This window comes from Apteryx mantelli, chromosome 3 (genome assembly GCF_036417845.1).
Source record: "Apteryx mantelli isolate bAptMan1 chromosome 3, bAptMan1.hap1, whole genome shotgun sequence".
NCBI lineage: Eukaryota > Metazoa > Chordata > Aves > Apterygiformes > Apterygidae > Apteryx > Apteryx mantelli.
Genome location: NC_089980.1, coordinates 2,346,711 through 2,373,329, shown reverse-complemented (window position 1 = coordinate 2,373,329; position 26,619 = coordinate 2,346,711). Strand labels below are relative to the sequence as shown.

Here is a 26,619-nt window from a genome sequence, read left to right as displayed (position 1 = left end):
ATTATTGATACCCAGTGTAAGATGAGTATGTGATTCCCCCTGCCCTTAAGAGAGCTGATCACTGTTTTGTGATGTTTCAAGTTACCCTGAAGTCAGTTTTGATTTAAAAAGCATTATCATAAGGACTGAGTCTCGTTTTTTTAAAAAAAAAGGTGGTTGGGGGGGCACAAAGAGCGTTTGCCATGGCCCTGTCCTTTGTGTGGCTGGCCTGGTTTATTCTGTTGAGTTTGAAGAGGCTTGATGCATGCCTGCGAAGCTTTCTAAGGAGTGTCTTTGGGGTCTAAGAGGTGAACTGGCCAAGGTTAACTTTGGCTAGGGCAACTTACCTCCCTAGGCTCTCCCTCTAACCAGGGAGGAGACAGGGGGTCCGGGAGAAGTCAGTGCAAAACATCCCCTTTAAGGGTCTTTTCTGAGTCCTACTCTCAGCAATTACTCTTTTTGCACTGACTGAGGGGTACCCAAGAGAAGTTGGGCCTCTCTGAACTGAACTTGGTCCTTGTGAGTGCCCCTGTGAGTGTCTACTGGCAATCTGGAAAACTCTTCAAACAAGGAAAAGTAGACTATGTATGGGATTAACCGAATTAAGAAAGAAGGCCCGCAGAGTCTGACACTTAAATGATAAACTACAGGGCATCTTTCTTTCTGGTACTGAATTTATTGCTGCTTCAAACACATAAACCACAACCAGTAGCCAAAGAAACTTGTTATGCAGGAAGCCTCTTGCCATTGTACGGATGTAAGTTCAAGTCCGCTCTCTTATATTAGGGTATTGCAGGATTTTTCTTCTCTGTGTATTGATTGTGAAATGACACTAAAAATTGACAGCTCTGGAGAAGAGGCAGAAGTATCGCATAGTAGTTTTAAGAATGTTGGTGTCCATTTTGGCAAGCCCTTAAAAATATAGGGGAAGGTATCCCTTTTTTTTCCATCAGGCTGTTTATTCTAGGGGGAAAATGTTATTCGTGACTTCTTTTTTTTTCCACCCTGTCTTCTAAAGTTTTGTGTATCTACAGATACTGTGTTTATTTTTAATATAGTGGCAGGTCGTAATTTTTTTCTCCACCCAGAAGCATTCTGCTGTCTCCTAACCTGGCTGCCAGTAGAGTCGGCAGTAAAACCTGGCATGATCTCAGTGGCATCAAAGTTAACCCTGTACAGAACCGGTTTGAAAAACTTTCCTTTCTTTTCTTCTTCCATTGTGTTCGAATTGAGAGATACAGGAAGGGGAAATGCTGTTTGTCTTCATTATAGTAATTTAAGTTGCAACAAGAGGAGGACAGGAGATAGAAATCAAATGCAATTTCCATCAGTGTTCATAGTGCAAGTTCTAACTGAGCATGCCTATATATTTCTTTTTTTTTTTTTTAACAGGATGAAATAGAAATTATGGTGTATATAAGTAATTGCCAGGGGCAAGAGAGTAAATGATAGAGAAAGGTGCTATGCTACATGCTGCTATCTAATACCAAAATAAGCCTATATAATCACTTAACCCTCAATCATGGAAATAAGTGCATAAAAGTTTTTAACCTGCTTGAGTGAGCAGTAGGTCATGTCCGTGCTTCATCTGTGCTTAAGGGGAGAAGGTTATCTCTTCTTGGTGCTTGGCACCTTCATGCGAGAAGGTAATAGTTACTACCTGGAAGCCGAAACTCTCGTCCTTCTCTGGGGTTCATGGTACAGGAGACAGAGATGCTTTTCACAAATGCCTAAAACAACCCACGGTCAAGCCCAGCAGGTGGTCTTCATGTGCATCTCCATCTAGATGGAAGTACTGTAACCATCTCCCTCTGCGTATGACTTTAATGCTTTGGTATGACCCCTGAAGTTTCCGTAGACCTTGAAGCTATATTGTGATTCAAGCGATTACTGTTTCTTTCTTCCTCCAATAACTTCAGCTGAATGTTGAACACTTTTTATGAGGCTTGAAAACATATTTCTGAATGTTTGCACATTTAATATTTCCTCCTTTTGGCAGGAATAACAAATGGAAATTACTGAAATACTGCAAGAAATTCTAGTTTTGTGAGATATCCAGGCCAGGCAGTTTAGGATGAATGTGAACCTTCTGAAAGGTTGTCTAAACCAAAGCCAATCTTAAATGTATTGCTCTGACATACCTAGAGGCAAAAACAAGACGTGAACATATCAACATACAGTCATTTTCTTCTAAAAGACAGGATAATATCCTTCACAATTAAATGCTGTGCCAAGGGAAATTACTTTGGGCTTTTTTTCTTTTTTTTCCCCTCTTCAGTAATGTGGAAAGTATGCCATGGAAGCAAGCAAGGAAGAGGTGGCTTAGTGCATGGGAGGAGGAGGAAGCCGTTTGGAAAGGCTGCAAAGAGACAGCGCTAGCAGCAGACAAACTTTGCTCAACATGGCATGCTATCAAGAAGATTAAGGGTTGGATTTTCTGAGGCGCTCAGTGTTTGCCTAACTGTACGCTCCTGTTGGAAGCAATGATGCAATGTCTGTTCGTTTCAATGGGAGCAGGGTCGGGCCAACTCTTGGAACACTTCTCAGATGGGATTTTCAGATGCTTTCTTTTGTGCATTTATAACTTCAGCGTAGATGAAAGACTGTGTGTCTGTGGGACAGTGGGGGTAAAAGACAGCTATGAGTGAGACAGCACATCTATCCAAAATCTAATGACACTTAAACCCTCTCCTGAGGCTGCTGTGCTGAAACATGTTTCAAGTAGTTCCTCTTCATCCTTTAGTATCTTAAAAGGCTGCCAATGAGCAGGTTCTTGAATTAAGGTGAAAAAATAAGCCTTTAGGCAGAAAGTTGGTTGGGGCAGGAGTGATGACTAGCTGAAACCAAATGTAGAAAGAACAATTTATAAATTTGGCAGTGACTGTTCCCGCTGTTGGTAAGTCACCTATATATAAACAGGCCAGTTAGACTGGTTCACAGACCCTGGAGATCAGTCTGTCAAGACAGTAATTCCTTAAGCAGTTACTAATATTCTATGGCTTAACATACAGTGAGGAGAAAGAGTCCTTGGAAGGGAGTCCTTGGCTGTGATCTTAGCAGTGTTGTTACGTTAACCAGGATGACAAGAAGAGTTGATACTTCGGGATGCAAATACAGGTCTCAGAAATGATCAGCTGAGGAAACTGAAAAAGACTGAAGAGTAACCTTCATGTAACCTTTCCATGATGCAGTTCGATATCTAGGAGAACATCACTGTCTGTAAGCTGTAAATGGGGAGTGGGGGAGCGTTCTTTTTGCCAACTGGTTGTTTTAGGAAGAAGGACTACTAGCAAAAGAGCAGCCATACAGGGTCCAAGTGAGGGTCCATCTAGACCAGTATCCTCCTGTGAAGAAGAAAATGAAGGCTGACAGAAGGTTAGCAAGTAAAAGATGAGACAACATGTCAAAAAAGGCAAGATGACAAAGGCTAAGGCCAAGTCCTGGTTTGCCTGGGCTGGTGTCTAGTTCCCTGTAGTCCGCGTGCATCGTCTGTTTGTCCAGAGCTACTATATTGAGTGGGTTCGTCCTGGCATCCCGGTGTATCTGCTTGCTGTGCTGAGGTTATCAAGCTGGCTGTGAATGTGATGTAGGATAACAAGCAGCTCACCGCTTGCAGCTCAGCATCCACAGCAACGTTTTGAACAAGCTGGTAGGGAAGTCACTGTTGCGCAAGGTTGCACAGTTTTGCCCAACATCCGGACTAGTGGTGCTGAAAAAAACCCAAGAGCCACAAGGCCAAAGAGCAAATAAATTAACCATTGAGAAAAAGAGGTCTCTGGGCCAAAGCAAAAAAAAAAAAAACGGGGGACATATTGGCATGACACTGCAGGTTGTCATGTCCATCTGGCATGCTCTGTAGCACTGCAAGTTGTACCCAGAACTGGTGCTGTCTGGTGGTCAGATTGCCAGGTGAGAGGAGGGAATCTGGGTTCTGGCTGGACACGTGTGGCCACTGATGTAGGCAGGAGATCATCTGTAGGACGCTGCAGTGAAGAGGAGGGTGATGAGGAAGGCTGTCCCACAAGCCTTGTGCAGAAGAGGGCTGGGTGGGAACAGCTACTCGTGCTCAGAGGGTGCTGTCATGAAGTCAGCGAGTCTAGGCAGCTCCAGCGTAGACAGGGCCCTCAGTGGCTACCTCTGGGAAGTGTGGGCCTTTCCACACTGCTTCAGGCATGAGGGACAGCACATTTCTGTGCTCAGAAATTGCCTGTTGCCTTTCCAGGGTGAGACTGCTAAGTCGGGACTCCGAACACTTCACTGCACTGCCAGAAACCATGTCTCACCCCTTAAACTCATTTGCCAGGTCTCAAGGCATCACTTCTGTCTCCTGGATTTGCAGCTGCACCACAGCTCCCCGTCGTGGAGCCAAGGCGAGAGTGTTGGGCCTTGGGTGACGTGTGCGAGCCCAGGCCATCCTCAGGGAGCTGGCACGGGTGCAAGCACCCCCAAAAGCTTGTGTGCTCGAGGAGGTCGGAGGCTTCTGGGGGCTCTGGCCTCCTCTGTGCAGGCCTCCAAGAGGTTGAGGAAGCCAGAAAACAGGGGCCCTATGTGAATACCTAAGGAAGTGTAAGCACAAGTCTTCTCCCATATTTTCCCAGCCTCCAGCTGTTCTCTTCATGGGTGACGTCCCGAGCCCCATGCCATTGTGCAGGTTTAGCGATCTTCAGCACTTTTACTTGTCCTGTCCTTTCCCAACCCATGGAAATTCGGATCCCAGATTAGGACTGTGAATGAAATAGGAGATAAGTGTTACGGTGGCCTTGGTGAAGTCCATGCCTTGGCTGCTTTTCCATAATTCCTGTTTAAGAATGGGAATATCTAAATGACTGTCCTGGTAAAGGTCTTGATTATAGCATAGCAAAAGGCAAGGTGCTCCTACAGAGGCAGCTTTGTGCCGTGATCCGATTGCTCCGTGATGTTAATAGCCCGCGAGGAACAGTTACTGCTGCGGGGATATGCAATGTCTTGTTCTGCTGATACCGCAAAATGGGATTTAAGAAAGAAAATACCTAATGTAACAAATGTAGAAATCCAAAACACTTGGAAGCTAAGCCGTTGTGATATAACTGAACCTTATTTCACCGATTAAAATACTTGCACATTGTTTAATTCTGCTTGTGGGCTTTAACTACCTCGTAGTTGTATCTCCTTTCCCTTCTTGAAGGGAAAGGTAATGCTTTTCCTTAGGGGGCTTTAGTGAGGTAAATAACTTCGTTATGCCCAAATGCATGGGCCTTCAGCTCAGTGATGCTGCCTTTTGAATTTTGCAAAATGCATTTTTTAAGAGGCAGGTCAGGGGAGCGGTAAGCACTGTATCGTCTCACTGTGGTAGTGGGAGCGCTGCGTATTTCTGCTTCCTCTCTAGTTTTTCAAGAGAGTATTGTTTCCTGGAAAGGATTGCACATAGTCGTTTACGGCCCTTCTGCCTATGGGTGCAGTGAGTGTCTATCCTGGTAATATTTTTAGCTCAGTATGGGCAAAAATATCGTTGCTCACTGAGTGCATACTGGTGGCAACCAGGGTCTCTCTGAAGGAGTTCACACCAACTCATTACATTCAGGTGGCAGAGGCAGAAGTAAAATCAGTGCTTAAAAGGAGATTGATCAAGGACTGCTTATTTCCAACTTTTTTTTTTTATTCAAAAATGTTTTAATTAAAATGGCAAAAATGCGAAAATGTGACACTGCGTAAATACCGAATTGCTGTCATTTTTGCCGTATGCGTTATTTGCTTTGTGCGAGTACACATAGCGTGCTCTTGCGTTATCTGGAAAAAGAAATGACTGTAAACCCTTTCTGCAGTCCGAAGAATGGCGGAAGTTAGAGTCCCTTTTCGCATAATCCCCTCGCTTTTTGCTTGTGGATACAGCTGTGCTAACACAATGCGACGTTTGAGTGGAGAGGTCTGCAAAATCCTGGCACCGAGGGTAGCTTTCGGGCTGAGGCTCTTAATTGATAGGTTTTCAAAGTGATACTGTGTTCGGTTGTATCTGCGCCCCCCCTTGAAGCAGGCTTTCAGCTAACCTCTCAAAGGAAATACTTTCAAAAGGAAAAGTTTAACTTTGCCAAGACCCAGATAAGGTCAGAGTAATTAGACAAACCAGCGCTTTGTGGATTAGAGATAAACGCAGCCCTCTCTGTGGGGTAGTGCAAATGAGCTAAGAGAACAGGAAAGCAAAAGGCACAAGGCTGCTTAAATTCGCTGAAAAATAGGAAGGTTTGTGTACATCTCCTACCATATTTTCAAGCGTAGGCTTGAATTTTAAAGTGTTCTTTCATGTAAAAAAAAAAAATTTATATATGATAAATATTTATCCTCCCCGTTTCTAGTAAGACCATCCAGTTTAACCCACCAGTAAATAGGTTTCACTGACATTGTGCGACTTTGCCGTGTTTTAAAAAATGCCATGTATTTATAAATTATCATCACTTTGTGATAATATTACAGTAACTTGCCATAGGCTGTTAAGTACACAATGTAGTAGGCTGTACCTAGCTTGCTTTCATTTCTGTTACGGGATGGTAGGGATTGTATTTCGGCTCCTTTGCTGTACCCTGCTGCTGGATAGAGGGGAGGCTTAGGGACAACATTCACAGCTCTAAGTGGGTATGTTTCTGCTGACCTCAGCTGATTTGTGCCATTTACTACTAGAAGGAGGTCCGGACTAATGTTTTCTCCTGTTCTGCCTAGCTGCAAAATAGTAAAACCCTTATTTGTTTGCCTAAAAATAGTTTCTGTGCGTGTCTAAGCTCAACGGTGGCGTGGCCCATACAAATTGAGAATGGAAGAGGACAGCCAGCTCTTTCAATCTCATAATATTTTAAAAATACACACACGCACGCACACACACACACACGTGTGCACACACACACACGTTCTGCTAGATTAAGGAGGGTATCTCTAAAGCATCGATTTGGTCATCAGGGTTGGCTATCACTGGCTTACAGTTGGGTCAGAGCGATCTACTTTGGAGTGTTTCTGCACAAAGTCTCGTGAGCTAATTAGGTGATAGCTGTGAGCTTCTTTCTAGCAACTTTATTCAGTAAAGGGGAAAAAAGATTTCTGTGTTAAATGTTGTATTGCAATAGAGCTTTTTTTCTCCTTTTTTTACTCCAATATTTATCTCGGAGGAGTCACATAGCCAGCTCAGGGGCTGCATCTGTGAATTGTGATAGATTGACATAGCACGCTGAGAAGGCGGTAAATGCCTAGCATTAAAGCCTTCGGAGGGCACTTCTTAGCCAAAAGTGAATGCAATCGATTCTCCGCTGTCCGAGACATTCCCAAAAAGAGCAGTAAATGGGGCGCTTGTTTCGGAGGCGGCGAGACACCTTTACTCGCTCTCGTGAACAGTTTCATCGTAGGTCGCTAGATCAGGTAGGGGATTGGGTGGGACTTCCAAACTGGAGCTGGCTGTCGGGTTTTGACAGCCGTGGAGAGAGGCTGTTCTCTTCATTTCGGCTTTTGGGATTTGGTCGCTAAGACTGGTTTGTGTGAAGTTGAGACACTGGGAATAGAAGAAACAGGAAAGGTTTTTTTTTTTTCCCCTCTTCCAGTTTGCGAATTAATAATAATAATAAATGAAATCTACTGGTTCTAAATACTGAAGAATATTGTTCCTAGATACTGGCTTTTTGGTTTGCTCATTGGACAGCGCTTCTTGACACATTAGTAAATTTTAAACACAAAACAAGTATATCAGTTTTTCCCATTCTGTCCCTTAACAGTTTTAAGTTAATTTCATTTAACTACCTCAAAATGTCTCACTTGGTTTAACCCAACTTTTTATCTGAATAGACATGGAGAAACTTAAGAGGTAAAAACTAGTAATCAGCAAAAAAAAAAAAAGCCATCATTTGCTTTTTAAACATGAAATGACAAAAATTTGAACATTAAATAGCTTATGTAGTTGCTTAAATACAACTAGGACATCACTAAGATTTTGAAAAGATACCAAAGTTATCATAAAGGCTATGTTATGTTTTTAAGATACATTGTTGAAGAGAATTTACTTTTTAAGAACATAAGAAAAATGCAAACCAAGATTAAAATAAGTAGTGGTTTTTAAATGCGTTCCCTTGCTTGCTTTATTCTGAATAAAATGACTTGGCCGTTCCTCCCAGGCTTGTTTTCAAGCTCCGGTGCCGGTTTTTAAAGGGAGGCCTCTGCGATGGATAGAGGGGTCTGCTCTAACGCCTCTGTAACCTCTGAGCCGAGCCCTTCGGATACGTGCATAAAAGAGACAAGCACGCGCACGGCACAGGAGAGGTTCGTGCAGGCAGATGCCCATGTTAGATGTTTGCTGAAATGTTCCTTGGGAACGGCAGGAGGGGAGGGAAGAGGGCAGACGGGGTGGCAGCTCCCGGGAGGTGGCAATGGCAGAGGCAGGGGGAAGGAATGCAAGGACAGCGGGAAAAATGGCAGATTTAATCCAAGTAAAAGGAAGGCAGTGATAACAGAGCACAGGTCAGGGAAGGAGGAGGTCTCGAAAGTGAAATCGCCTGTATGAATTGCATGAAGGGAAATTCAAGTGTGGCTGGTGAAGGGGATTCAGTTTGAGAAACTCGCCCAGAGGAGCAAGAGAAAGAAGGTTTTACATGCGCGCGTGGAAGACAGTGCAGCCGGCAATGGTCGTAATGAGGCTCAGTTTTCCGGGCTGGTTCCTTGTCCTTTACGCCACCCCGCTGCCAACTCCTCAAGAGCCTGCCATGGGGCAGCGTCCTCACCAACAACCCTGCCTCCTCCCTCCCTGGGGCTGCTCGGATGCCCTTGTTCTCCCTGCCCCTTCTCCAGCTGCTTTGGATTACCCACCCTGCCTTCAGCTCTTCGGTTTTATACCTCCTGCAGCGTACTTTTCCAGTGCAGTCCCTCTGGGTTGCTCTCCAAGCTGATGATTAGCCAAGCCGAAGGAAGGCTAAATAGCTCTCCTTCAGCGACAGCCTGAACAGAGTCTCTTCCCTCTATCCCTTTGCCTGTGTTCATAAACAGAGACTCTTCTCTGTCAGCTTTGGCTAGGTTGGCCAAAAGGTCAAAAATCACAGTTAGGAAATAAGGAGGAGCAAGGCGGTGCAGTTGTATAGCCCGGATTCCTTAGGAAACCGAGCTGGTGGGGGCAGGGTTGGTGGCTGGGGACTTTTTAAGTTCACCAGATCCCTGTGGCTTTTGCCCTCTGGCTCCAGTGATGAACATAGACTTCTCATCTTTGCTAGGACTTTTCGATAAAGAAAGTGGGATTTTTGCCCTGTAAAGGCAAGATCGGATTAAGATAATGAAAACACGAGCAAGGCTTCTGAAGCTAAGGCTGGGCAGCAGATGGGTTGAAGGGAGGGATGGATCATGAGCAGTCCAGCAAGACACCGATTTGCTGCTGTGCTACTGTTAGTAAGTATAATAACACACAAGTACCAAATAAAATTGCATATGAGAGAGGAAAATAGGAGCTGTTGTGACAAGAGGAAAGTCCGGAGTCTCGGTTACGTTAGGCGCCTGAGTGGTGCTCTGGCATTCTTGTGTAAATGAAAAGCAGGAGGAGAAGGGATTGGAAGAAGCAGCTTGCGTGGGAGTCGACATCCACGGAGAGATGTTGTTTATAGCATTGTATTTCTGCGGAATTAGCCAAGCAGACAAGTCATTCCGCTTTCCTGTCCTGCCTTGTCCTTCACACACGCATACTTTGTCCTGAGTTTGGAGAGCTGTAGGAAGGCGGTGCTTCTTGCAGTATAGACTATCCCTGCTGGAAGGGAGCCATCCAAGCATTAAAGCAACAGCATTCGCAGGCAGAAGTCAAGTAAGATCGTAGAGCTAGCACCTGCTACCCCTAGAGCGAAGGTCTGCATGGACTGCAAAGTAGGCAGGGTACTGCCTGCTTCAGCAAGTGCAGCAAACGCCACCTTGCAGCTGGCTAGACGAAAGCTTGCGGAGATTATGCAGCGGGCTGGCTCCTGTGGCCTAATCGCAGTTTCAGATGGATTTCTGAGCGCTCGCCCAGACAGTGTCTAAACCCATCTATCCGGATTCTCTGCCTCAGTCTGGAAAACATAAAGGAAGGAGAAAATACCAGCCTCAAGTATGTGTAGAAATAGGCGTGCTTTGACATTTCTCTCCACCCAACTTCCCAAACACAGAAGAGAGATTTTTCCCTTCTGTCCATCTCTTGCTATCAGGACTCAACAGGGACCACTTCAGAGCAGGGGTTTGCAAGCTGGTCTGGACCTGCAGAAATACAAGAGACAGACAGCCATGGAGAGAAATTAAGCTTCCTGACTGTGCATTTGGTTGTCTTCGGTGGGTTTTGTGTACATTTTATGTACCCTCTGAACCCCAAGGTTGAAGAAGGTGAAGAGTCAACCCTAATTCTTGGGAATGTTCCTCCTCCCCCAGAATACTTTTTACTAATGGACATTTACATCTATTTACATATTTTGTAGCCTAAATTGAGTCTTCTTTGTGACAGCCCATAGAAACAAGAGAGTCCAGTTTGTTTCCTGGATTCTGGGGTGACACTGCAGAAGTGTCAGTTTGAAAAAACAGTGTTTCACATTGAGTCAATTTAATCAGGAGATATGGAAAAACATCAGACATGGAACAGTATTTAGGTCATCCTAAGGCAGTTTGAAATTACACTTAGAATTTATCTGATTGCAAAGCCAATTTTTTAGTATGGATTGGTTTCACTGGCTATGTAGAGAGCTGGGAAGCACAAGGCCCAGGCTAGACCCAGGCTCAGTTCAGGCTCTGAGTTATGATCATAGAGGTAATAATAATAATAATAATGTTACATACATAATAATAGCTACAGAGAAGCATAAAGCCTCAGAACTTCCAGTAGGAAAAATAGGCAGTAGTCTGAAACTTCCTTCTTTCTCCTGTCTTAGAGACCTATACCATTCTTTGAAGGACAATTTTTGTGTGTTTGTATGTTTGCATTCTTCTTTATGCACAAGTGTGGAAGCTTATAAACTTCTGTTGTGTTCTGAAATAAGACGAACTCAAAAATCTTGGCACGGTCTTGTTTTGGTAATAGTATTGCATGTAGATGTCCTTGTGGTTAAATTAGAGAACAAAATAGATTTCCCATGAAGGGGTCATTGTTTGCAAATGGAATGATTAATGGCTGAGAATAGAGAGGCAAATTTAACTACATGATCATGCTCATAAACCCCTAGTGTAACTCATTTGAAATCTGCGGTTTTACTGTAGAGTTGAATTTGGCATTGTCATTAAAAGGATAGCATCAATTTGGAAAATTGCTTTTTTTTAATCCTAATTCCTTTTTTGCTTGTATGTTACAAATAACACTGATCATTTTGGAAAGAAGTTGGCAAGGAAATACTTTTTCTCTTGTTTCCTTCGCTTCTGAACTCTGCCTCACCCTCACCTACTGCAAACTGCTATGATCCCGGTGGTTCTGGTGCTGGAAGCTGATGTTGAGCCTCTTAGCTAGTTCTTCCCCATGTTTCCCTGCTGCTGTGTGCAGAAGGAGGGGGAAGTGGCAGATGTGCCTTTTTCCAGGACCTTGCAAGTTGGTGCTTGTTAATAGGAGCAGAACACCAAACTTTTCTGTCTGAGCACACAAAAAAACTGGGACCCTATGAACCATCCAGAATGAAAGCAAGGGGCAGTGCTAATCCATGTTTCACTAGGAACTTAATGAGTTGGTGATGCATGTTCTTGCCCTTTTTTGGTGAACTTTTCCTGGCATCACACTTGTATGCATGAGATGTCCAGCTTGGTGTGTCTCTAAATATAGAATCTGGAATATCTGTTTTTGCCTCTGAAATTGTAGGCCCCATCACAATGATTGTTTTTGCTAGCACCATCTTGGCAGAAGTGGAGAGGGAAGATCAGCAGAGCTGTTTTAAACACAAGAAGGGCTAGAATGAGGATCCAAGCAACTACAGGCCTGTTGGCTTCACCTCAGTCCCCGGTGTTGGAGCAAATAGACCTGAAAACCATTTTGAAATACGAAGGACAAGAAGGTGATTGGGAGTAGTCAGCATGGATTTATGAAGGGGAAACCATACCTGACCAACCCGATAGCCTTCTGTGATGGAATGACTGGATCAGTGGACAAGGGGAGAGCAAGGGATGTTGTTTTTCTCTGCTTTAGCACGGCGTTTGACGAAATCTCCCATACAGTCCTCACTGGCAAACTGATGAAGTATGGCCTAGATAAGCGAAAAGTGAAGTCGAGGGCAAACTAGCTGAACTGTCAGGCTCAGAGGGTTTTGACTGAGCAGTACAAAATCCAGCTGGAGACCAGTCACTAGTGGCTTTGATACTGGAGCGACTACTGTTTAACATCTTCACTAATGGCCTGTATGATGAAAGCAAGTATGATGGGACCTTCAGCAAGTTTGTAGCCAATAAAAAATTGGGAGGAGTGAGTGGTGTACCAGATGGTTGTGCTGCCATTCAAATGGACCTTGACAGGCTGGAAAAATGGGCCAAGAAGGATGTCATGAAGTTCAACAAAGGGAAGTACAGAGTCCTGCTTTGGGGAGTAATAACTCTGTGCACCATGCAGGCTGAGAGACAACCAATTAGAAAGCATCTTTGCAGAGAAGAATCTGGGTGTCCTGGAGGACAACAAGTTGAACATGAGCCCTCAGTGAGCCCTTGCAGCAAGGAACACCAGCAGCATCCTGGGGTGCATTAGGAAGAATGTTGCCAGCAGGTCGAGGGAGGTGATCCCTGCCCTCTGCTCAGCCCTGGTGAGGTCACACCTGGAGTGCTGAGTCCAGTTCTGGGCTCCCCAGCACTAGAGAGACGTGGACCTGCTGGAGAGAGTCCTGCAAAGGGCCACGAGGAGCCACTGGAGCACCTGGCATACCAGGAGAGGCTGGGAGAGTTGGGACTGTTCAGCCTGGAGAAGAGAAGGCTCAGGGGGATCTTACTAACGTGCATGAATACCTGATGGGTGGGACTAAGGAAAATGGAGCCAGGCTCTTCTCAGTGGTATCCAGTGACTGGACAAGAGGTAATGGGCACAAACTGAAATACAGGAGATTCCTTTTAAACATAAGAAAAAACCTTCTTTACTGTAAGGATGATCGAACACCAGAACAGGTTGCTCAGAGATGTTGTGGAGTCTCCATCCTTGGAGATAGGCAGAACCTGACTGGACACAGTCCTGAGCAACCTGCTGTAGTTGGCCCTGCTTTGAGCAGAGGGGTTAGACCAGATGGTCCCCAGAGATCCCCACCAACCTCGACTATTCTGTGATTCTGAGTTTTGAGGATTGAAGTATGCAGAGAGAAAATGAAGGGGGAGTCTTAGGAGATGATCGTGAAACCTTGTTGGATTCACCGGTCTAATCTGTTTTACAGCACTTGCGTTGTTCTTTTGTGCAAGGCAGGTTGCAATGGCAGCCTGTGGCTCAGACGATGGAGAACATGCGCAGCTACAGCTGGTGGTGAGCCAGTTTGTGTCAGAGCAACCAGCACGTGTGAGTTAGCCATATGTCTGGCTGGGAGCAAGGTTCACAGAAGTGAGTTACATGCCGTTTAAGCTTCCTAATCAAGATGAACTTGTGAATTTAGTGCCAGAAGTTTTATTCTTTTGGTTTGTGGTCTGGGACCTCCACGAAGTTCAGGACAGGAGGAGGCTGGGGGGTAAGAAGAGGATGGATTTCCTGTACAGATACTTAGTAAGATACTGTCAGAGGAGGAATGATACAGGTATTCTTGAGAACTGATCAGAAAAACTCTGATCAAAGAGTTTGGGGAGTTTGGGTTGGTTATTGCAAATGTTGGTGGTTATTGCAAACAATTTAAAGTCAAGATGTTTTGTAGGAAGAGTTTAGTTTTTGGCAAAGTACCTCCCCTTTGGTGGGAAGCTGTTTGCTTTACCAGTTGCTCGGCAGCCCAACTAAATGGCTTCTGAGGAGCCAGGGTATTTGGGCTCCCAGCTCTTTGACTCAGCTGGTAGGTCAGGGATGCTTTGAAAGCTAGAAGACAGGAATCTTGAAGAAAACGGGAAGGGATTTCTTGGGTTTCCCTCCACCTTTGGCCTTTCACGTGAAAATTCCCTTTTCAGAATTAACTGAAAGAAAACGTTTCCGTTTGCCAAGCTTTGAATTTTTTTGAATGGTTGATATCAAATAGGAGGAGCCTTTAAAATGTCTGGTATTCCCCAGGGTGGAAGAGCTGCTCTGTGCCCAGCTTTCCTTATTGCTGTTTTCAATGTGGCAAACGAAGGCACAGAGCCCTACAGAGCCCTACCCTACTAGATGTAGTAGCTCCTGCAAACCCACCCACTTCCCTGGACTTCAGCCTCTTCCAGGATTGGCTCGGTCAACTCGTTTAGATGCACTTTAGGTAAGCACTGTGACCTTAGTCATTTTAACTGCTTCATCAGGGGTTTATTCCTTTACATGTGCTGGTTAAAAAAGAAACTATGATTCTGAGCACTGCTTTGGGGCTTCTGCGGGCCGTCCTCCTGTGTTTGCTTTGCACGAGAATGAAGAATTCAGGATTTTTCCTTGCACCTTTAAAGCCTGCAAACTCCGCCTGGAAAAGGGGCTGCTTCATGAGCTTCCCAGCACAGCTGCTCTTTAATCGGAACCCGTAAATGGAAAAATGTAACCTTTTCTAGTGCTGTGGTGATATGAGCTCTAGAAATGGGGGGAAGGAATTTTAAGCTTCCCACTGCATGTTGAAACCACGAGAAGATATTTCTTTTCTCCTGCTTTTACCTCTCACCCTTTTCCAGTGCTTGTGCTTGCCAGGCCTTTTCAATAACCTCCCACCCCCCCCCTTTTTTTTTAAGCTCCTCCTTGGTCCTATTTGCCCTTGTTGGTGCTTTCTCATAATGCATTAGAGGGAAATAGAAATGGGGGTGGGGGAGCCTCCTTTTTTTTTTCTTCTTTAACTCTCAAAATTCGTTGCTTCAGCTGCTCCTTTTGCTCACGCTTCATCTGCAGCCACTGTAAGCTCGTTCCTCACTGCTACTCCCTGCCATTTATTATCATTTACATGTGTATCACATCAGAAGCTGTGCCTCTACCTTAGCCTGTAATGCTTTGCACTTGCAATATTTGTCATGTAGTTAGCTGGAGCTTCCAGCAGAAATACCTGCTATGTGGTCCCTAAATGTGTGAGGAAGAAGAGGAGGCTCTTTAAAGGCGGTTGAAAGTTCGCTGTGGACAGTCCTGGGAGGTGTTCTTAGCTGTGGAGCTCAGCTCCTGTTTAGGTCAGAAATTTGTGCGCAGATTACTGGGGCGAGCTGGTTGTGACTTTAGAGGACTTGCGCTCATCAGCTACGTGCACGTAGAGATCGCCGCCAGGGTGTTTCTGGTTGCCTGCACGCGCGGGCTAGCTGTGCGCCCTTCTGCTCTTCTGGGTATCGACCAGTTGGGTCAGCTCACGCGTCGATGGGAAACGCTGCTTCTTCCCAGCTGCATCTTCAGTTTCTCTGTGTTTTAATAACTTCAAGGATTTTCCTTTTCTTTTCTTTTCTTTTTTTACGTTTATGATAATGTGTTTTCTCCCATGCGGGTGATATTTTTTCTCCCTCGCAGTTGGCCCCATCAAAACTGTAGCCCCCGAGAGCAGACTGCGGTGACATCTAACATTTGTTCTGTTTGTACTGCAGGCTGAGGTCAAGCAAACAAACAAAGCAATCATTATGCTTCAGCATTCTTCCTTAACGAGCACACTAAGGTCTACTCGGAGCTGCAGGATCGGTTGCGCGGAGAAGGGGGAAGCATGGGACTCCAAGCACTGTCTTTTTGAAGCAATCTATAGGAAGATAATAGGCTAAAAGGATATGTAAGGGCTTTGGTACGAAATAAATGGCACTGTGTTGTTGACGGAAAAAAATCTTGGCAGAAGGCTTGTTGTGACTGTTTCTGTGGCTTAGAAAGGCATTTCCTACAGACTGGACTAACCATGAAAAATGTCTCTGCTTTTAGGAGTTCAAGGCATTCAGTGGAGTCTTCCCAGGAAAGATGTCGTCTTTGACAATGGAAGCCCGTTGTCTGGACAAAAGAGGAAGTTTCTTTAAGGTAAATGGTATATTTGATTTATTTCAGTAATTAGGAGGATGCATTTGCTTTGAAGTGCTAGGTTGCTTATTTTCTCTTTAGCAGCTGTAAAGAGCCTTAGTGTCTCTGACAAAAAAAACCAAAACAACCTCCCCCCTGGTCCTGAGAAAACTTATATTATTTTTTACTGGCTCTGGGTTTTATATCTTGGTAGACCAACACAAAACATAAAGCACCTGGGTTTCTGTGCACCTAGTGCTGCAGAAAGTGCAACAGAGTCTGTGATATGTAGCCCATCTTTTCTTTAAAATGGGAAGCATTTCACTGAGGATCTCTTTTACAGGTTTTATTTGAGGTTAGATTGCCGTCCAGTTACTTCATGTGTATATGGTTTTCCTGCACACTGGATAGAATATCTGGTGCAAAAGGGCTTGTGGCTTTCTTTGCAGCTGATCCTGAGGATATAAGCTTTATTACACACGGGCATAACATGATCAGAGCTTTCGTAAACTGAATTCTTTTAGTTTAAAGTTGTGTCGTTACTGGATTAGTTTTACTTGGGGCGAGGGGCTCTTTGTTTTTGTGTTATCCAAACACAAAAATACTATCTTTGTCGTCCCAGTGTATATGTATCAGTCGGGTTTTTTTATTATTCATTCATTTAAGTATTTAAGCTGAAGCGCACTTCATTTGAAATCAAGAAGAGGAACCTAATCCCTCCTCCCTTAAGATACTCAGCCCAGCTTCCTGGGTCACGCAGGCACTGAGAGTTAGTGGTTCTGTTCTGGCATTCACGTGCTTGTACAGAGAAAACGGAAATAGTTTCACTTAGTGTTCTTGTACTCTGAGTGCTGTTTGAGATGCCTGACACCCCGGGAAACACCTGTGGGCAAAGCAGCGGTGGAGGCCTCATCGGATTTGCGGCAGTGCTCAGAGCCGCATGAAGGCAGGGCTCTGGCTCAAAGCATCTTCTTCCCCTCGGGTACTCCCTGGAACTCTTTAGAAATGCGTTTTTCCCTGGGTATTAACTTTGCTTTTTTCCCCAGTATTCCCTGCGGAGTTAAATTGCATGTTTGGCCCCAGATCTGAGCACCAGCAGTAGCTTAGCTCAGGCAGGAGCGATCACACTGCAAAAGCAAACAGGGGTTACTGTGTCCTCGCTCCTGCCGCCCGCTCTGTGCGGGTTGCTCCAGCTTGGGAGGACCTGTCAGAGGGTTTTCTGTGCTGCGATGAGCTAACCCTTTTCCAGGGCGACGTGGGAACCCGTTTTGGTCCTTTTATGCGGTAGGGTGGAGAGGCTTTGGAGAACTGTCAGATCTCAAGTTGCACCTCCACTGCAAAAGGTGGAGGTGGGGTAGGAGTTAATCAGTACGGCTTTCAGAAGACCGCTGGATGCCATGAACTGTGTTTTGTTTACGTGTACCGAGGGAGGTCTGGAGGCAGGGCTTGGGTTAATTGCAGAGAAGGCTGTGGTTAATGTTTTGTTCCAGAGACTGCTGGCTCTGCGGCGAGGTTAACAAAACCTTCCCGTGCACCACGTGAGTACGGCTGCGGACACCATGTACTCCTAGAGAGCAGGGCAGGGAGAGCAGTGCCACTCAATTGAAGGCATCTGACCTAGCGAAGTGCCGTGTCCTACCCCTGCCTGGGGACTATCTGCATATTTTTCAGAACTGTTGCAAGAAAGAGAGTAAACTGTCACGTAGGCCAGCTTGGGATCGGGGTTAAATACGACAAAGCTGAATATATCTGTTCTGCGCTAGCATTTTGCTGTTAGCGTAATGCCAGGGTCACAGTGACCGCCTTGTGAGGCGGAGGTTCGCTCTAAGGAGCGATGAAAAAGTTACGGGTGCTCCTGAACACTGGATTAGCTTATCTAGAGTCTTTCCCTCAGAGTATTCACCTCCAGCCGTCCTTCCTGCGAAAGATGTTGCTGTTTGCCGCCATCTCAGCTTATATTAAGGAAAAGAATACTGATCTTCCTCTACCGTTGCAGTCAATGTGATTGAACAGCCCAAGCTTTAAGTAGAGGCAAGCGGTTGCCGCTCTGCTGATTCTTCTTCTTCTTAGTTTCTGCGTCCCCTGTGGTACCACCACGTCCTCCTGGGTTGTGCTCCGTGTGTCACAGGTGTTGCCGTTTCCATTCCCTGTGTTCCTGGGTGGCTGAAAGGCCTCTCCCTTGCCTGAATCTCACCTTAATTCTGTCTTTTTGGGTTTTTTTCCTTTCTGGCAGATAGAAGAAGAAAACTCATAATAGGCTATGGGGAAAGGGGAACGAAGCAGTTGTGCCTAACGTCCCAGCTGTAATCACTACCAAAGGAGTGCGTGGGACCACTGTTCAGGCCAGCAGCTTCACAGTGCAGTTGTAGTGACCCGTACACACTGAAATGCCCCGTTAATGTGTTGCGTGTTCTCTTTATCTTGAGGCAATCTTACCAGGCCAGTCTTTAAGAAACGAAAGACTGGTGCTGCAGCGACTGAGTATTTTCCTCTTTGACTCACTCTGAGTTTCATGTGGTCAGCAATAAGCAGGAGTCATCTGGGGACAGAAACTGCTTTGCAGTTTTGCAGTACGCTTTTGTTATGTCCTCTTTCTCATAAGCACAAACATTACCTTGTTTGGTGGCAGTCCACAGCTGTATGGGGCGAATGGTCCTACTTTCAAATCATAGCAAGAAACTGTTTCAATGATGAGGAATATTTCTAGATTTTTCGCTTATGTGTGTGCTGAGGGAATAATGATGTTGGTGGAACTGCAAGTGTCCAAGTCATTTTCCACAGTGCGTTGATTTCTTCACCTTTAGGTAACTCTGGGGTGGTCTATAAACACTGAAACGGCAGCTCTGTGTAGCTCCTGATCTCGCTGGTGTCATGGATGGAGTTACTCAAAATGATTAGGACAGCGGTATGCCGTAGCAATTTCGTGATGCCAAGCTGTTTTAAGGCTATCATAGTGTCAGCTGAGAAACTCTTAAGGTTCATCTAAATTTTCCTAGGGACAGCCTGGCAGGGGAATGCTCTGAAGAATAGTGGGAATAAAAGATGCCTCAGAGGTATGTTTTCAGACTTCTCATCCTCTTGTGAAATCATGAGAACAGTTACTTTGGCTCTGAGCTGGATGGGTTAGTAAAGGCACTTCACCCATCAAATTCTTCTATCTGCATTACTTTACTTTTTTTGTTGTTTTTTCATGTGTTCTTTAGATGCAAATATTTTTTCCTTGTCTCCCTTTGTGTTTTGGAGACCTGGTAATTAAGAGAGATCCTCTTACCCATGTTACCTGTGCTTCAGAACGTTCTCCAGATGTTCTCCCAGATTGTGCATGTAGAGTACTTCTGCATATGGCTCTTGTGTTGTACATGGTAATTTAGTTGCCCAAAATACCTTTAGTGTGCTGGGCTACAGTTTCTCAGCACACTTCGAGTGCTCATAAAAAGTGTCTTGCTATTCTCGGTAACTTTTACTAGGAAATTCATTGGCACATACCAATGGGAAATGCCAACTTGCTCTTTCTTCTTGGTTGTACTTAAATAGTACCCATTGCTGTAGCTTCTAGCCGTCTCTTTGTTTTTTTTCCACATTCATTCTTCAACCATTAGTACGCTAGGAAAAGACTATTGTCCCTCTTTAACAAAGAGTGAAGGCCTGTATTTTTAGAGGCTAAATTCTGCCAGGTCTTTAAATGTAGTACTTGATGAAGGCTCGGAGCCAGCGAGTAGCAAAAGGGAAGCAAAGATGGAGTTTAGGCTGGGTAATTGCCTGAATTGCCAGTGATTACAGAGGGAGTCTGTGGTGAAACAAGGAACTGAATATATGTCTCTGACAAACATCCTTTTTACTGAATCATCCTTCTTCTCATCAAAATATTATTAAGTTCCAGACTGTACTGACCTGACATCTGAAATGTTACACCATTAATGCTTTTCTGTCCTAAAATCAAGCGTCAGCTAAAACTGTGTTGCTTACTGATGAATAAGATCCTGAATAATGTTAGTGGTCTTGGAAATTCACCGTGCAAAATGACCAGAAACTGCAACCGCGTATCAAAATATTTAATTGTGTACAGACATTTGGACAAGTCCAGAAATAGCATTCCCCGTTTGGCTCGTGCCTCTGGCGCCCCGCCAGCTCCGCGCACAGGGTGCTCTTTGAGGGTTGCTACACTCTGCTTATCAAAACAGGAAGGCGAAGACGAGATGCCAAATAGGATGCAGGGCTCCAGCAAGAATGAAAAACGAGATGCTGGCGGGAAGAGGGGTAAGTGCTGGGGCGCGTTTCTCCAGTCGGACACTGATGCCGGTTGTCTTCAGCCCGCGTGCCCTCTCCGGGTCAGAGACGCTGATCTCACCTTTCCTCTTGAGCTGTTGTAAAAGGCAGAGCTCGGAAACTCTCTGCAGTGGTCATCTCCGTTGTCCCCCTTAACGCACTTCTAAGAAACGTGGCAGTTTCATTAATTCTTCACTCGAGCTTATTTGCATTTCAATACAGAAAACAGGGATTCAATTGCCATGCGGCAATGGCTGAATGATTTTCTAAAACGTCCTGCGACAGCCGTCAAGTCTAAGCCACCTGTCATCCTCTTAGGACTGAGAAACTTTGAATGAATAAAAAGACCCGTAGCTGTGCCAGGCTTCAGCAGAGGCGCCGGACTGTGCCTTCGCGGGGCCGCGCGTTGCCTGGAGCGCTTCCGAAAGGCGCCTGTAGCTCCCGGAGGGCGCGTTGCTTCTTACGCACGCACCGGCGAGCAGCTTGGAGGTTGCTCTGGTTTTTGATGCTCACAGGACATCCTGAAGGATGTAGAACATGGAAAATGCTCCTTCTGGTGAGCGAACCCCGTGGTGCGCTCTGTTTTGTGGGCTGTACATCTAAATTACGCTGTCCTCCCTGCCAGCTTGTAAAAGCGGAGATGAGTATTGTTCAGTGAAGGCTCAGCTGACGTTAAGCATTGCATGATGCATTAGGACAAAAAATACTGCAGTTTAAGTTGTTTCCATTTCATTCTTTCATTCCTGGATTTTAGGAATGTAAACAGTTGGTACTTGGGTATTTGGGGCAATCTGATGTTTAGGATAGGTTTGGTTAGGGAATATGGTACTGCGCTACTGTGTGACTTCATGCTGCCCGAGTCATTATTATTGGGGTTTACAGTGGCTGTATTTTATTTCACATGAAAACAACTGGCTGAGTGGTAGAACTGTAATTTCTTTTTTTTACTTACAGAATAGTGCTGCCTAACGAATAGTAGACAAACAGTTAATAACATAAAGTTATTTAGCACGTTACGTATTTGTACGTTAGCTTTTAGTTTTGGTTCTTTTTGCTGTTAACTAACTTCCCGCCTGAGAAGATGTGATGCTTTCAAGCACATTTCTTTTTGTGTAAACCTCTTGTTTCTGTAGCGTAGCAGAGTAACAGCTGTTTCCTAGTCCTAAATAATCTGTGACAGATTTCTTCACATCACTTTTAAGGCTTGAGACTCGTGTGTGTTATTTTACACTAACAGGCCTCTGACAGAAATATTTCCCTCTCTGCTTCAGTCATATTTCCCTTGGAAACTACATCTTCTGGTCTTGATTTCAAGTCTGTTGAAATCGATGAGAGGCTTTTTCCATTATTTTCAGCAGAATAGGAATCACGGTCTTGTGAGCAAATCTGAGAAATCTGTCTGAAGAATTAAAATACCCTGAGCCTTGTGCTGCAAGGAAGGCAGCCTCCTGCTGCCTGTCTTCTAAGGCCTGGACCTAGTCATCTTGCCCACGCGGGATCCTTGCTATGTTTTCTTGGAGAAACGTATTATTAAAAGCTCCTCTTGCAGCAGGCTAAGCACGCAAGCATCGCTTATGCTGTATAATGACCAGGAGTTTTGTTCATCCTAAATACTTCAGAAATTACGTCATGTAGACATGACGGCACCTCACTGCTATTTTGATGGAGAATAATTGGTCAGGTGCTGCTGGTGTAACAGCACGTGGCAATTAATTGCAAAAATGCTCAAGGTGACTTAACTCCAGAAAGATTTTTTTTTTCCATCAGGAGAAGAGTAACGTGGTGTTTTTTTTTTTGAATGAAAGAAAAATTTTTCACCCAAACCAGAAAAATTCTGCTGAGGAAAGACGTCTTCTAGGAAGTTCTCTTTAAGGCAGAAATACAAATCAAACAGCATGAAGATGGCTTAATGTCTTCAAGATAAAACTGTGTAGCCATCCTTGCCTTACTTGAAGGGAGTATATGTTTAAAATCTCTTTTTAAACAGTTATTTCCGAGAGCTTTAATTTTATATAAGCAAGCGTCTTTCGCAGACAAGGGTTTAAACGGCAGTTGCGCGAAAGAGGCCAAACACATGGCTAGCATGCAAAAATGACTACAAATACTTGCAAAGACAAAGCTGGATATCGGAAAGCAGCGGAAGGCACGGTGCACAGCAGTTGAAAAAGGCCGAACCAAGGAGCCGCAGCCGCTCCGAGTGGGAGCGAGCGATGCAGGGAGCCTGCCCGGTGTCTACGTTACCCTCTCGCTCTGCAGAGCGGTTCCTGCTTCTGGGCTCACGCTGGTACGTGAAGGTGTAAGACCAGCTTGAGTTTCTGAGCCTTATGTCGTGCTGCTAGTGCAAGTTGGATGCGATTTTTTTTTTCGCCTCCCAATTCCCTGAGATTTTTATCTGTTTGTTTGGGAGGGGGCTGTTTCCTGAGTTTTTTTCCCCCCGATCCTGGCTGAAGCACAGCCGGTTAGCAGCAGGCACTGAGCTGGTGGCCGAAAGCTGCTCCCCGGGCACGGATGGTGCGTGGCGCTCTGCGGAGGAGAGCAGCCTCCGTCCCTCCGCCGCTTAGGAATTTTTGTGGGCAAGGATGTCCAGGCTGCGGGGCTGAAGGCGTGTGAGTCAAAGGCAGCTGCTGGCGTGACAAGCGGTTGCTCCACTTCGGTCACCGTTTCCCCTTGCCGCGGCTCAAGTGGCGTTAGGAAGATGTTTGCGAAAGACCCTGGGAAGCTTTTGCCAGAGCCAGGTTTGGGCCTGCCTGTGAAACCTGCAGCTCCTTTTTAGCCAGCGGAGGGGAACGAAGCTGTCGCAGGGTGGGTGTTTGCTTGCTCGCGCCTCGGTGGGGAGAAGCAGGACTCGGGAAGGATGGTCGTGACGTGAGGAACGCTGGTCAGCATCCCTCTCCTGCTGCGAGAGGCTCCCTGCAGACCGCTCTTCCCCTCCTGTGATTTACTCCGGCCTCCTGCAGGACCTGCCGACCCTCACGGATAACCAGGACAAGCTGAAGGAGGAGCTCGCCGTTGCCACCACCATGGTGGTGTGCCACCAAGGCCAGGAAGGCTTCCCGGGCCCAGCCGTCTGTCTCCTGCTCTGCTCAGATCTTAAGCAAACACCTGAGATTTGAAGGAAGACCATCGCTGAGAGAGAAGACATGGAAGACCATGTGTTGCCAGGCGAAGCTGTAGGAGCCTCTGCAGGAGGTTTGATGGCAATCCCTTGGAAATGAATTGGTTCAGTGAGGAGATCGCTCTGTTGGCCTTGCTCATCATCCCACGCTGCGGAGCTCATGCTTACAGCTGCTCCGTCTCATCAGCAGATTAAATCCTTTAATAATGCTTAATGATGCAGTGAAATCCGGCTCCTGATTTGCATCATGAGTTCCTGTTTTCAAAGCCGGACGCAGTTGCGGGTCGCCGTGGCTGGGTTGCGAGAGCACGCGAGGCTCCAGGCGCCGACGCAACGTCTCCCCCGAAGCACGAGTGGCCCTTTGCTTCGCAGTGGCTAAACTTGGAATGGTTTTGTTGACCCAAGGTACGCTCTGCTTTATTCCTGTGTTTGTCACACTCGTTACTGGAGAATGGCAAATTGTATGTTCCTTTCTGAACAGCTGTTTATCTGGAGTTTTTTTACTTGCATTTCACACATCTTGATACAAGTAACAAGAAGAAATACACCGAAACAACGTTTTAGAGTGGTATTCGTTATTGAAAACTAACTTTCAGATGGTTTATGAAAAAATACTCATGTTTAAAACCAACTGAATAGTTGAGAGTGGTTCTTGTAGCTAGGGGATGTAGTGGGTTGCTTTGGGTCATGTTCCTCAAGGTTCAGCTCTCGCGGAGCCGATCATTCTGCTCCCCTTGTTCAGTCACAGCTCGGAAGAGAAGCGCGGTTGTTCCAGCTTCCTACACCGCCAGGTCTGGAGTTCACGGGCTCTTGAGCCGGGTGATCAGGAGAAACGGGGGAGCGGAGCACTTTCTGCTTCCAGGTACAGGAGGACTACCGCTGTCAAGAGTTGGCCAAGCACACGAACAAGCTCTGGGTTGGGTTTGTAGCCGAGGGCTTTCCTTAGATCAGCGATTTCATCTTCTTTTAAACGTGGGCAGCGATCACGTGATTAAATAGCTCGTCCTGATTTCAGGTGTTATTTTAAAAAGGAAAAATAATTGATTTAAATACGCTGGGAGCTGTTTCTTCAGCTGTCACCCCCCTCTGAATACAGCGTACGATAGGAGCCTGCAGGTCCCTATTCCCCACGGAGGCTGGTGGTTGCATCTTTTTGCTTGGCGAGCGTCAGCCCCAAAGCGTTTTATTTTTAGCGTGCAATTTTTGTTGGCGTAGGGGGCGCGGAGGTGCCGAGCCTTGCCGGGAAGCGAGAGCGTGCGGGGGCCCTGGGCCGGCACCTTCCCTGGGCTGCCGTTTCTCGCGCGCGGGAGCGGGTCGCTCGCATCCCCCTGCGGCGACTCCGACTCCGTCTGGAATAGCTTTGCGTAGCGCAATAGCGGGGTGCAGCGCCGCCAAGGACTCGGACCTCGAGAGGAAGAAGCCTATGGGATGAAGGCAGCGTAATTCTTGCTTCAAGTATGCTTAGCAGGGTTTGGCCCGTTGTAAACGGAGGGGGAAACTCGAATTGATCGGAAGAACGCGGCACGGAGAAAGAGAGTGTGAACAGCTGAGGCAGAGGAAAAGAAAACGTGCTATAAAGCGAGGTGGTAAAATGTTGCCTAATTATGATAATTCTTCAAAAACCCTGCCCTCCTCGAGCTACCGGTGCCACCTGGCCTCTAAGGTGGTGCCTTGCAGGTGACCGTGAAGCCTTGGGACGTGGGTCGGAAAGCGGGTTTTATTTCCCTTCTGAAATAACTCGTGCAGCTCAAACTCCGCTAACTTTGCTTTTTGTTTTGCTTTGTGGAAAACAGATGCTACAACTGACCGAATCGTTTGGTTCTTTGGAGTTATTGCGTAATATAACTGTCTTTTGAGGCTGCAGAAAATAAACAAATCCAGCCTGGAAAGTTGTGTGCAGGCACACAAGAAGAGCTGTTCGTTCTCCAAGAACAGTTATAAGTGTCCCCAACCTTTTTCCTTTACAAGGGGAAATCCGCATAGGGTGGGATTTAAAAAAAAAAAAAAAAAAAGGTTGGGATCTCTGGTGACTAAACTTGCCCGGGCTCCTTTTCCACGCCTCTTCCACTCGCTTGACGTCATACTATTTTTGTCCCTTTGCAGCTCATTGACACAATTGCCTCAGAAATCGGAGAACTGAAACAGGAGATGGTACAGACGGATCTGGCGCTGGAGGATGAACCCGGCGGTTTGCAAAGGTGATGAAAAATGTTTATTTCTGTAGCTCCTGGCGGGGTGACAGGGCAGGCGTGCTTTCACGGCGCTGCTTTCCGCGGTGGCGCACGCCCTGCCCCGGTTCAGCCGGGCAACCCAGAAGCGGGTAGGTAACATCGCTCTTCAGCACCAGGCTTTACTTTCGTGCGGGAGGAGCGTCCGGAGAGCCGCTTGTCCTGTACGTTTGCCTTAACAGCTTCTAAAAGCAGCTGAACTTCGCTGCTACTTCCTTGTCGCAAGGGTAGGACGCAGCCGGGCGTCCGAAGGAGGAAATTCCTGATGTTATTCCCGTTGTGCGTGGCAGCGCGCTCTGCCCTCGCGCTGAAAAAGCTGAAAACGTCCATTGCTCCGGGCGGCTTGGTGAAGAGTCACGATAGCTTTCGCCCAATAACGTAATTTATTTATGTTCTCGGGTTAGTAAGTAAAATAGCGGTATGAGCTGACCTGTGTCGTAGGAATATTTGTGGGGTATGTGTTTAAGTTGGTTTATATGTGAGTATCTTGCACATAAAAATTAGCAGATGGATGCATTTTGTTAACCTTAAAATGATTCGAGATACAGATTATAGTACAGATAAAGATCTGGTGTTTTAAGAGATCATGCCATGCAGGTAAGGACTATGGAAACTTGTAGTCCAAGCCTGTTGCTGTAAGAGGGAGCAGTTGGGCTGTGAGGCTTCGCTGTCAGCGGCTGTTTGCCAAATTGACATCCAGAGGATATCTGGTATTTTAATCATTGTGTTAAGTACAAAAATGGGTTCTCTCCTTAATGACGAAATATCTGTTGCAAGGGGAAAGTCACCAGTGCCAACATTAGGTTTCATCTGACTGCGCTTGGTGGGCCAGTTTTGTTGCTGGTGGACTGTGTGTTACAAGGCAGCGAGTTAATGAAGTGGATAATAGTTCGTTATTCAGAATTACATCCATGTTTTTCGCTAATTTTTTCTTTCTCTGTAAATACTTTTGAAGTGCGCTAAATCTCACTGCAATTCGTTTGAATTATTTACATTAATTAAAACGTTGAGCAACACCTTTGTTGCCCAAGCGGTAAAGAACAGCA

At 45.8% G+C, this 26,619-nt stretch overlaps 1 protein-coding gene across 4 annotated transcripts in view; it reads left to right on the top strand.

The window, feature by feature from the left end:
* Nucleotides 1–26,619, top strand: part of RIN2 (Ras and Rab interactor 2) — an 83,713-nt gene that overhangs the window by 22,943 nt on the left and 34,151 nt on the right. For all 4 annotated transcript variants that reach the window (XM_067292619.1, XM_067292615.1, XM_067292620.1 and 1 more), the window contains exons 3-4: nt 15,893–15,985; nt 25,449–25,543. In XM_067292619.1, coding sequence (XP_067148720.1) covers nt 15,929–15,985; nt 25,449–25,543 — 152 coding nt within the window. In that variant the 5' untranslated portion in view covers nt 15,893–15,928. The remainder of the gene's footprint in view (nt 1–15,892; nt 15,986–25,448; nt 25,544–26,619) is intronic.